At 58.4% G+C, this 11878-nt stretch overlaps 1 protein-coding gene across 2 annotated transcripts; it reads left to right on the forward strand.

The window, feature by feature from the left end:
- Nucleotides 1–3686: 3686 nt before the first annotated feature.
- LOC105479767 (elastin microfibril interfacer 1) lies at nucleotides 3687–11676 on the forward strand. 2 transcript variants are annotated; one of them, XM_011738010.2, is made up of 8 exons: nucleotides 3687–4341; nucleotides 5288–5407; nucleotides 5869–6089; nucleotides 7283–9211; nucleotides 9616–9732; nucleotides 10193–10210; nucleotides 10362–10499; nucleotides 10890–11667. In XM_011738010.2, exons 1-8 carry the CDS (start codon nucleotides 4172–4174, stop codon nucleotides 11225–11227), a joined length of 3051 nt encoding a protein of 1016 aa, XP_011736312.1. In that variant the 5' UTR covers nucleotides 3687–4171; the 3' UTR covers nucleotides 11228–11667. The 2 variants fall into 2 exon arrangements, with proteins under 2 accessions (XP_011736312.1, XP_011736313.1); XM_011738011.3 differs by lacking the exons at nucleotides 3687–4341; nucleotides 5288–5407; nucleotides 5869–6089 and adding an exon at nucleotides 6104–6964 and having other exon boundaries at nucleotides 10890–11676.
- Nucleotides 11677–11878: the final 202 nt, after the last annotated feature.

Here is an 11878-nt window from a genome sequence, read left to right on the forward strand (position 1 = left end):
GGAAATTACCCAATTTGGAGAGGTTGTAAAATAGATCATGTCCTAGTGCCACCAGGAACTTAGCTTTTTGGGGGGTCAAGAACTCTTACCAATTGCTTTGGAAATTTATGGCTGCCTGCCAATACCACCACCAGAATGTCACTGCCACCATCACCACTACCACTGCACTCTAACTTTAGTCTCCACTGCAGCCTGTTTGCCCACTCAAGCCAGCAAGGGGAAGCGTCCTCCCTGGTGAACTCAGAGCCACTGATACCTTTGTGATTTCACAAACATTCATGACAGCTCCTAGGTCTTGTCTCCTAATTACATAAAAGCAAATGAAATGCAACCTACTGCAACTATATTTCAAAGCCAATATTTTTTACTTGATACACTTAAATTATACACAGATTTTTGAACTTCAGAGTGTAGGAGAGGGAATGGGTAACAACTGGGCAGTGACAAGATGGCTGGGGTGACTTTTTAGGTTGCGAGAGGCCTCCTAAGGGCAAGGAGAGGGAGAAGAGCAGAGAAAGAAAACCCAGAGCAGCAGCTGGGGCAATCTGGAGGGGAAGTGGGTTGGCTTCCTGCCAGGGCCAGAGCCAGAGCCTGGAGACCAGGGACAAAGCTGCAGCCTTCCACTGACAACTTCTTTGAAATCGGGATCTCCTGTGAACATTTCCTTCAAATCTCCCTGTGTGCTGATACCCAGGGCTCTAAGGGGCAACTACAAATTTCCGTTTCTGTTTGTTCCAGCATTTTCACCACCACCCCCACTGTTTTGTCCTGAGTCAGTCTCACTCTGTTGCACAGGCTGGAGCGCAGTGGCGCGATCTTGGCTCACTGCAGCCTCCGCCTCCAGGGCTCAAGAGATTCTCGTGCCTCAGCCTCCTAAGTAGCTGGGATTACAGGCACACACCACCACACCGGCTAATTGTTGTATTTTTAGTAGAGACAGGCTTTCACCATGTTGGCCAGGATGGTCTCGAACTCCTGACCTTATGGGATCTGCCCACCTCGGCCTCCCAAAGTGCTGGGATTACAGGCATGAGCCATCGTGCCTGGCCTAATTTTTGTATTTTTAGTAGAGATGGGGTTCACCATGTTGACCAGGCTGGTCTCAAACTCCTGACCTCAAGTGATCTTCCCACCTCAGCCACCCAATGTGCTAGGATTACAGGCTTGAGGCACCACACCCAGCCTGACCCTGTCTTTTCACAAACATTTCTCTTAGTCATCAAGGTCACATTCTGGGTCATAGGATGTCGGAGGTAAGATGGTTCAGAGTTGCGTTGATGATTTGATGGCATTCATTCTCATGGCTTCCACCTATTACCCTGCATATGTTGGAAGAATCAATGGTCCACCATTGCTAACCATCCTGGACACTGGTTTCCACTAGGATGTGTTACTCTTATCTTAAATTCAGTATGTTCAAACTACGATCACTTTTCTTTCCTCCAAACCTGCTCTCTTCCCGACTTCCCCATCTGGAATCTTCTCTTGTGTCTCCCTTCATCTGGTTCCTCATTACTCAGGCAGTCACCACGCAGTTACAACGTTCCCTGCCTTTTCATGGTCACTGTCACCACCAGAGCCCAAGACTGCATCACTTTGCAATGTAGAATTTGGAAGGAACTTCAGATGACACATAGACTCCCAGTGGTGTCATGGGATTTGCTGGGTCATAGATAGTGACAGGAGGAGCTGTGGCTACACTGCCTGTGCTCTGACACTGTATTCAATATTATCACTCATAATATCTTCTTTTGTGTATGCGTATATGCTTCTACTCAAAAACTTGCAATACAACCTCATAACCAGTCATTTGAGCCTCTCCCTAATTTCCACAATCTACTTCTCTGAATTTCGGTCCCATTTTTTCCTGACACAAAAAAAGAGCTAACGTTGATTGAGCATTTACCATTTGCCAGGCACTGTTCTAGAATGTTTACACGCATTGACTTACTTAATCCTCGTAAAGTGGGATGGAGAGTCCTGTTATTCCTGCGTTATAGCTGAGGAGACTGAGGCAGACAACTCTTCCTGAGCCTGAAATCTCTCTCCTTGCCTTGTCTCTGTTCTTGACTCCTGCCCCCCACCCTCACCCCCGCCCCAATGCTGTTCAGTTTCTGTCTTTTCCAGCCTCTCCTTTGACTGCCTCCCTCAGGCAGCTATCTTTTCCCTCCTCCTAGCTGGAACATACATCATCCCTCTTTCCTGCCCCTTGGCACTTGTTCTGTCCTGGCTTGTGACAGTTCTCTGTTTGGGGGCTTGTGTCCCATTCTCCAACAACCTCAGTTGCTCCTAAGTGGACAGCGTCTGAGTCTTACCTATGCCTTTGCTACCTGGGCACCTCCGCAGTGCCTGGCACACAGCATTCTCCTGTCTCCTTTCTGTCTTGTGCTTCCGTTTCTTTCTCCAAAGCATCCCACCACCTGGAGACCCTGGTCAAGCACTGAGGGTCAGGTGGTGACAGGGACCAAGCTTTTAGATCAAGATGGCGCAGGTGGAACTTTCAGGTCAGGCTGACGGCCCTTTGCCTGTCACTGAGAGCTATCAGACTCACCTCCAGACTAGGGACTGACTGCCTCTGCTGCTCTAGAGGTCAGTCCTGATTCACCTCACCCCACCTCCACCCAGTTATGGCCTGACCGTCACCAAAACAAGCCCAGGACCCATTTTCATTTATCCCTTTAAGAAAGGTTCTTCGTCTTCCTGCCCACGTGCCCTCTCCTGCTTGACAGAAGCCTGCTCCCCATTGCTAGGTGCCTTTCTTCCTCTTCTTCTTCTTTTTTTTTTTTTTTTTGAGACAGAGTCTCGCTCTGTTGCCCAGGCTGGAGTGCAGTGGCGCGATCTTGGCTCACTGCAACCTCCTCCTCCTGGGTTCAAGCGATTCTCCTGCCTCAGCCTCCTGAATAGCTGGGATTACAGGCGCACACCACCACGCCCGACTAATTTTTGTATTTTTAGTAGAGACAGGGTTTCACCGTGTTGGTCAGTCTGGTCTTGAACTCCTGACCTTGTGATCTGCCCGCCTTGGCCTCCCAAAGTGCTGGAATTACAGGCGTAAGCCACCACACCCAGCCCTTTCTTCCTCTTCTGTCGTCTGTGGATTTCCCATCTGCCTCAGTGGAGTAAGGACTCCTTTTCCTTCCTGGCCCAGTAGCACATTCTCCTCTCCTCCTTTCTCCCAAGTCACTGACCTGGTATTTAATGTGTGTTCTCAGCCTTACCACTGATTTGCTGTGTTACCTTGGACAAGTTACTCTCCCACTCTGACCTCAATTTTCACATCTCTAAAAGGAGACTGCTGGACTAGATGGTGAGTGAAGTCCTGCTGAGCTCTCCAAGTTCATTCTCCCTTGTCCAGTCCTTCCATCCTGCCCTCCCCTCTGGGCTCCCTCTCTGGGGCCCTCTCCCCCAGGGGAGGCCTGCTCCAGCCCCAGGGGAGCTGCGACTCTGGCTCCCGTTCCCCGTCGGAGTGACCAGCCCTGGGCCTCCTTCCCAGCTTTGGCCCTGGCTCCATGTGGCCCATCTGAGAGGCTGGCCTCAAGCCCAGCGGCAACTCCACATTTCTTTTTTTCCTTTTTTTTCCCTCTTTCCCGGAGTTAACAAGAAGCAGATGTGGCGCACGATGGTTGGAGAGGTGGGGGGAGGAAGGGGGAGGCAGGACCGCCAGCCAGACAGGGGGGAAGGGAGGGAAGCCAGCAGGGAGGAGGAGGCCAGGGCCCGCCCCACGGCCACTCTCGTGCCTCCGAACAGCCACAGGGGCAAAGCCCTGTCACCCCCAGGATCCGGTCATCAGGGAAAGAGGACAGGGAGACCAGAAGAGGGCCAGCTGGGACGAGGGGGCGGAAGCCCAGGACGCAACTTCTGAGCCGCAGCTCCTGAGAGGGGCAGGGACCAGAGGCCAGAGGGGGCACAGAAAACAAACCCCCTCAGAAGTGAAGAGAAGAGCGGAAGGAACCGAGCAGGGACGGACAGGAGCTGAGGAGGAAAGAGGAGGGGAGAGGGGTCAGGCCAGGCAGCCAAGGAGAAGACGTGTGGACAGGGGCTGCCAGCAGGAAGCTGGGACGGACAGGACGGGCTCGCGCTGTCCTGTGGAGCAGCAGCATCCCTGGGGCCGGCAGAGGAGCCAGTGGCTGGGCGGGATGAGTCTCTGAGGGCCACTGTGGAGCGCCCCACCATGGCCCCCCGCACCCTCTGGAGCTGCTACCTCTGCTGCCTGCTGACCGCAGCTGCGGGGGCCGCCAGCTACCCTCCTCGAGGTTACAGCCTCTACACGGGGTCCGGTGGGGCCATCAGCCCCGGGGGGCCCCAGGCCCAGAGCGCCCCCCGGCCAGCCAGCCGCCACAGGTAAGAGTCTGGGTCCCAGCCCGAGGCTTGGGTGGTGAAAAGGGGCTCAGAATGCCACCTCCGCCTGGCTCTCTGCCCTGGGCTGTGTCCCCTAATGCAGGGCAGAGGGGGAGTGAGAAGCCCATCCATCAGGTGGCTCCTCACATGCCCACCTTCCCACAGCACCTTTTCCAGGACCCCCTGAACATATATGCTCCCTGGGTCACCTAGGGGGTCTGCTCCCACATGCCCCCATGGGGCCCTGCAGTTATATACCCAGGGAAGCTGCCCTGAGGGGAGCAGGCCAGGCCTTCCTGCCAGCTGCCCTCTGTATCCCAGCCCTAGAGCCTCAGGGAGACCTTTTGTCCCCTTCTAGGGCTCCCTTGGCCCCATCTAGTAATCCATAATTCTGACACCACTCCCACTCTGTTCCCTCCAGCCCTTCAGCCAGACACAGATCAGAGGCCGGCATGAATGGGGCCAGGAGTATAGAACTGCAAGAGGGGCAGGCTCATCAATGGCTTATTCTCTACTTAACCCCGAGCTGGCCTGCCCATCCTCTCCCGGAGGGGTGGGGTGGAAGCCAGTGTTCAGATCACCCACAGGGCCCAGCCTGGCTGTGCGCACACGGCATGCCAAACTGGGGACTGAGACAGGCCCAGAAAGGGACACACGTGATCGTGTACATTCAGAGGCTCCCCAGGGCCTCACCGCCATGAGGGCTGACTGCTCTGTGGTTGTGGTTTACCATTCTGCACCACTCCCCATCTTGAAAAGTCTTTATCTGCCCCTGCTACACAGGAAAGCGTGGGGGATAGGGAGGGTGGCCCTGCCAAAGTCCTTGCTCTCACTGATCCCCAAGGGCCCTGCATCTTTGGAGCCTTCTTCAGCCCCTCTGGTAGCCCCTGGGCCCTCCTCCAGGACGTGTATCTTTGGTCCTTGGACCCAGAGGGGGTTGTACCTACAGGAACTGGTGTGCCTATGTGGTGACCCGGACAGTGAGCTGTGTCCTTGAGGATGGAGTGGAGACATATGTCAAGTACCAGCCCTGTGCCTGGGGCCAACCCCAGTGTCCCCAAAGCATCATGTGAGTCCCAGGGCCGGGGAATGGGCCCTCGGTGGGAACTGGGTGAGGGCAGATGGTGGGTGGCTGACTCAGGGAGTCTGCACAAAGCAGGGAGCAAGGGCAGGACAGGGTCTAGGGTCGCAGCCATTTTGAGGAGATACCGAGACAACAGTTTGGCTGGTGGGAGACTGAGGGCAAACCTGCCTCACGCGCCAGCCCCAGATGCCTTCTCTGGGATGGCTCAGGCTCAAGCAGAGGAGTTCAAGGTTTCAGCGCAGGGCAAGGGAAGGAAGAGCAGGGATTTAGCCCTTGACCAAAAAGCTGACAGCTGTCAGCTGAGCAAGGCCACATGTTGGACAGTAAGAGGGACCCAGCCTGAGGGACAGGCCATGCCCACCAGCAGCTGCCCACCCCTTGGGACAGGGACCAGGGTCACTAACAATACAGGGAGGAATAAAGAGGCCTCCTTCTGCCTCTGCCAGGTACCGCCGCTTCCTCCGCCCTCGCTACCGTGTGGCCTACAAGACAGTGACCGACATGGAGTGGAGGTGCTGTCAGGGTTATGGGGGCGATGACTGTGCTGAGAGTCCTGCTCCAGCGCTGGGGCCTGCATCTTCCACACCACGGCCCCTGCCCCGGCCTGCCCGCCCCAACCTCTCTGGCTCCAGTGCGGGCAGCCCCCTCAGTGGACTGGGGGGAGAAGGTGAGTGTGGGAGCTGCTTCGAGGGCGGCAAGTGCCAGATGGTGATCCGATGCAATGGGAAATGTGGGGCCAGGCTGCTGGGGGAATCCCCCATGCTCTATGCCAGAAAGAAGAGAGGGGCAGAAGGGAGTTAGTGAGATCGCAGAGATTCCCTGCCCGTGTGTGTGTGTGTGTGTGTGTGTGTGTGTGTGTGTGTGTGTTTATGTGTGCGCGCGCACGCGCGTGCGTGTGTATGTGTGTGTGGGTGTGTGTGTGTGTCTCTCTTGGTGTTTGTGTGTGAGACAGCGAGCACGCAAAAGATGGAGAGACAGAAAAAGAAGGCTGAGAAAGAGAAGGTGCTCGCACACGCCCACATGTGGCCAAGATCCTTCAAACAGCTGCAGGAGAAGGGGGCATTCCTTTGAGAAGCTTGGTCCATGGGGACAGACAGTTGAGACTACAAATCCTAGCATGCATTGCACCTGACTACAGATCCCAGACCCCTCCATGGCCTCTGTAGACCACAGGTCCCAGCATGCAGCAGTCCCTGTGGCTTGCCTTCCCTCCTGCTTGCTGCACACCGGATGTGCTGTTTCCCTGCCCCGAGATAGCCGTACTATAATTATGCAAACAGGAACTCCTGGCCAACTCTCACCGTCCACAGAGCCTCTTCTTTGTCCCCATGGTGTTGCAGGGAAGGAAGTGTCACCCAGTGGTAGCTGCTCTTGTGGCATCCAAAGTGCCTCCCCTACACTCCCATTTCGCCCCTCTTGACAGCCCCATGACAGAAGAGTGTCATTATCCTTTCACAGAAAAGGAAAGAGTTTCTGAGAAGTTAAGAGGCACTCTGGGCAGGTGGAAAGGACGTGGACCTGGGGGCCGGATAGATGGTCGAGGTTTGAAACTTAGCATTGCCACTTATTAAACCTGTGATCCATAGTCAGGCTCCTAATATCTCTGGTCCAGTTTCCCAGCCTATATGATGGGAAGAGTTCATGGTATCTCCCCAGGGGAGTTGTTGGAGAACAGAGTCATGTTCAAATTTGGCCTAGAGGCATTCAGTTAATGGAGTTTCCTTTTTTTCATCTTGCCAAAATCACCCAAAGGAGAGACAGAGCCAGCCTGGGCATCTTACCCTTGCTGGAGCTGGGGTGAGCAGGGGCCCTGAACTCTGGGGTCCAGCCTCTCTGCCTTCTGCCTTCCCCTCTCCTTAGGTCCTGGGGAGTCAGAGAAGGTGCAGCAGCTGGAGGAACAGGTACAGAGCCTGACCAAGGAGCTGCAAGGTCTGCGGGGCGTCCTGCAAGGACTGAGCGGGCGCCTGGCAGAGGATGTGCAGAGGGCTGTGGAGACAGCCTTCAACGGGAGGCAGCAGCCAGCTGACGCGGCTGCCCGCCCTGGGGTGCATGAAACCCTCAACGAGATCCAGCACCAGCTGCAGCTCCTGGACACCCGCGTCTCCACCCACGACCAGGAGCTGGGTCACCTCAACAACCATCATGGCGGCAGCAGCAGCAGTGGGGGCAGCAGGGCCCCAGCCCCAGCCTCAGCCCCTCCGGGCCCCAGTGAGGAGCTGCTGCGGCAGCTGGAGCAGCGGTTGCAGGAGTCCTGCTCCGTGTGCCTGGCCGGGCTGGATGGCTTCCGCCGGCAGCAGCAGGAGGACAGGGAGCGGCTGCGAGCGCTGGAGAAGCTGCTGGCCTCCGTGGAGGGGCAGCAACGGCACCTCCCCGGGCTGGCCGTGGGACGCAGGCCCCCTCAGGAATGCTGCTCTCCAGAGCTGGGCCGGCGACTGGCAGAGCTGGAGCGCAGGCTGGATGTGGTGGCCGGCTCAGTGACAGTGCTGAGTGGGCGGCGAGGCACAGAGCTGGGAGGAGCTGCGGGGCAGGGGGGCCATCCCCCAGGCTACACCAGCTTGGCCTCCCGCCTGTCTCGCCTGGAGGACCGCTTCAACTCCACCCTGGGCCCCTCGGAGGAGCAGGAGGAGAGCTGGCCTGGGGCTCCTGGGGGGCTGAGCCACTGGCTGCCTGCTGCCCGGGGCCGACTAGAGCAGCTGGGGGCGCTGTTGGCCAATGTGAGCGGGGAGCTGGGGGGGCGGCTGGATCTGTTGGAGGAGCAGGTGGCAGGGGCCATGCAGGCATGCGGGCAGCTCTGCTCTGGGGCCCCTGGGGAGCAGGACTCTCAGGTTAGCGAGATCCTCAGTGCCTTGGAACGCAGGGTGCTGGACAGTGAGGGACAGCTGCGGCTGGTGGGCTCAGGCCTGCACACGGTGGAAGCAGCGGGGGAGGCCCGGCAGGCCATGCTGGAGGGACTACAAGGGGTTGTGGGCCGGCTCCAGGATCGTGTAGATGCCCAGGACGAGACAGCTGCAGAGTTCACGTTACGGCTGAATCTCACTGCGGCCCGGCTAGGCCAACTGGAGGGGCTGCTGCAGGCCCATGGGGATGAGGGATGTGGGGCCTGTGGTGGAGTTCAAGAGGAACTAGGCCGCCTTCGGGATGGTGTGGAGCGCTGCTCCTGCCCCCTGTTGCCTCCTCGGGGTCCTGGGGCTGGTCCAGGTGTTGGGGGACCAAGCCGTGGGCCCCTGGACGGCTTCAGCGTGTTTGGGGGCAGCTCAGGCTCAGCCCTGCAGGCCCTGCAAGGAGAGCTTTCTGAGGTTATTCTCACCTTCAGCTCCCTCAATGACTCACTGAATGAGCTCCAGACCACTGTGGAGGGCCAGGGCGCTGATCTGGCTGACCTGGGGGCCACCAAAGACCGCATTATTTCTGAGATTAATAGGCTGCAGCAGGAGGCCACAGAGCATGCTACGGAGAGTGAGGAGCGCTTCCGAGGCCTGGAGGAGGGACAGGCACAGGCCGGCCAGTGCCCCAGCCTAGAGGGGCGATTGGGCCGTCTTGAGGGTGTCTGTGAACGGTTGGACACTGTGGCTGGGGGACTGCAGGGCCTGCGCGAGGGCCTTTCCAGACACGTGGCTGGGCTCTGGGCCGGGCTACGGGAAACCAACACCACCAGCCAGACGCAGGCAGCCCTGTTGGAGAAGCTGGTGGGGGGACAGGCGGGTCTGGGCAGGCGGCTCGGTGCCCTTAACAGCTCCCTACAGCTCCTGGAGGACCGTCTGCACCAGCTTAGCCTGAAGGACCTCACTGGTGAGGGGACAAGAGGCATGAGGGGACCCCTTTCAAGCCCCTTATTTTTCTTCCCCCTCCCCCAGCCCAGCTTCCAACTCATCTGCTTTCTCCTTGCTTTTCCCAGCATGAATTGCAGCCCCAACCACTATTCCAGGTGTTAGAGTTTGCCTGCAAGAGAGGATGCAAGGTCCTAGCTCCCTGCCCTCCCTCTGGCTGCTCACTAGGCCTGTGGGTGGAGAGAGGATGTTGCTGTGCCAGCCAGGGATCCAGCATATGCAGCAAGGGACCCCATCGCCCCCTCAGTCTGCAAAGCTCCACCTGTTCCATCTATCTTCTCCCTGTTCATGAAGCCACCACCCACCTTCCTTACCCATTGGAAACTCCTTTTATGGCCCTCTTTCAACTCAATTTTGTCACTGTAGGGCCTGCAGGAGAGGCTGGGCCCCCAGGGCCTCCTGGGCTGCAGGGGCCCCCAGGCCCTGCTGGACCTCCAGGATCGCCAGGCAAGGACGGGCAAGAGGGGCCCATCGGGCCACCAGGTATGTGCACTGAGACCCTTGCTGCAGTCAGGGTTGCCACTGCCCACCCTCCAACCCTGACCCCCTCTGGCAGCCCCAGGCTTGACATTCCACTCTGAACTTGACAAGGGGAATTGGGTCCTACTTGACTGATAGGGAAAATCAGAGGAAAGTGAGGAGGAACTGTGATAGTCACTGTGTTTGGTTAATGGGTAATAGGAGGCTAATGGATAATGTTGGCCCCACTGCAGTACTGGAGACTAAAGCTGAGACTATTATGGCTGACCGGGGTGTGAAAAGCTGGGATGGCCCAGCAGTTGAACAGAATGGACCCTACCTATTCCTATTTTTCTTGATACCCCAATTCCTTCTTTGAAGTCCATGTGGCACCCAGCACAACAGGAGAGCCTCAGCAGATGTTTGCTGAGTGACTTAGTGAGAGCTGCTTTACTTCTCACTGCTCCCTTTCCTCTTCTCACAGGTCCTCAAGGTGAACAGGGTGAGTGCCTTTCATTTGATTCTTGGGGGAGAAGCGACTAGGGGTTGGAGGATGGAGGTCCTCGGGCAGCCCTGGGCTGGGGATCCAGCAGGGGAAGGGGGCTGGCACTCTGCCCTGAGCATCCCCTTTAACACCCACCCTTCCTGCTCAGGAGTGGAGGGGGCACCAGCAGCCCCTGTGCCCCGAGTGGCATTTTCAGCTGCCCTGAGTTTGCCCCGGTCTGAACCAGGCACGGTCCCCTTCGACAGAGTCCTGCTCAATGATGGAGGCTATTATGATCCAGAGACAGGTAGGCCTGGGAGGGGCTGGGTTGAACAGTTGGAGAAATGGGTAAGGTGTGCAGTGTTATCTTCCCATTCTTGCCTCTTCCGACAGTGTGAATCTTTTCATTCTCTGATTTGGGGAGACCTCGGCTCTTTCTTCATTTATTCATTCTCAGCCAGTGGGGAGAAGTAGTAGTCATTCATTCATTCATTCATTCAGCAGATCTCTACTGGGGTCTGCTCCTGCCCAGGCACTGTTTTAAGGGCTGGGGATGCATAGTGAACAAAGCCCCAAGTTCCCTGCTGCTTGCATTCCAGTGAGGGGAAAAGACCCAGCGGGTCCCTCCGGAGTCCAGGAGTTCTGGTGCGCTCCCCGGAGCTTCCCTGGCCCCCCTGACTGCTATCCTTGTTCCCAGGCGTGTTCACAGCGCCACTGGCCGGACGCTACTTGCTGAGCGCGGTGCTGACTGGGCACCGGCACGAGAAAGTGGAGGCTGTGCTGTCCCGCTCCAACCAGGGCGTGGCCCGCGTAGACTCCGGCGGCTACGAGCCTGAGGGCCTGGAGAATAAGCCGGTGGCCGAGAGCCAGCCCAGCCCGGGCGCCCTGGGCGTCTTCAGCCTCATCCTGCCGCTGCAGGCCGGGGACACGGTCTGCGTCGACTTGGTCATGGGGCAGCTGGCGCACTCGGAGGAGCCGCTCACCATCTTCAGCGGGGCCCTGCTCTATGGGGACCCAGAGCTTGAACACGCGTAGACTGGGGTCCCGCCCGACGTGTCTACGCCGGCTGAAGAGACAGCGGGGGCGGCAGGCTCCCGGGGTCCCGCCTGGGACGCAGCACCCAGCCCTGGGCGAGCGCCGCACCCGGGCCCGCAGCGGCACCGCGCCCAGAGGGGCCTCTCCCCAGGCCCGGGGCGCGCCGGCTCAGGGAGGCCCGGGGCCGCCCATGGAGACTTTTGGCCTGGCGCGATACCCCCGGAACCCCTCCAGGGCCGGCCTGCGGAAGAGCCGATCCTCGCACCCTCCGCTCCCTCCACTGGCCCTCCAGGCAGAGTCCCTGGGGCTCCAGGCTCCCCCGCGCGGGCGCCGCCCACCGCCGTACTAAACGATCCATGAATAAAGACACTTGGTTTTTCTAAAAAAAACTAAACGAACCGTTCTGCTCCGGTACGGGGTCGGGGACTGCCAGGCGTGCACAGGGCACGGGGCGGGAGAGACCGTGGCCTCCGGAGGGAACCCCGGGTACCGCACTGCGCTCGCCGCCTCCGCCCGGCTCGGGGCTGCTGGCGGTTGGCTCAGGCAGCAAGCGGCGCCTGCCCGGCTACTGCGACATCTCCCTAGCGTCCCGCCCATTTCGCCGGCGTCCGCCAGGGGGCGCTCGGCGTTCCCGCCACGTGAGGCTGCCGC

Source organism: Macaca nemestrina, chromosome 13 (genome assembly GCF_043159975.1).
Source record: "Macaca nemestrina isolate mMacNem1 chromosome 13, mMacNem.hap1, whole genome shotgun sequence".
Lineage (NCBI taxonomy): Eukaryota > Metazoa > Chordata > Mammalia > Primates > Cercopithecidae > Macaca > Macaca nemestrina.

Bases quoted from the DNA above. Each gene is read 5' to 3' on its own strand.
- LOC105479767 (XM_011738010.2), top strand. From the start codon at position 4,172: ATGGCCCCCCGCACCCTCTGGAGCTGCTACCTCTGCTGCCTGCTGACC. The intron at 9,212-9,615 runs GTGAGGGGACAA...TTGTCACTGTAG, and splicing joins TAGCCTGAAGGACCTCACTG to GGCCTGCAGGAGAGGCTGGG. The intron at 10,500-10,889 runs GTAGGCCTGGGA...CCTTGTTCCCAG, and splicing joins CTATTATGATCCAGAGACAG to GCGTGTTCACAGCGCCACTG.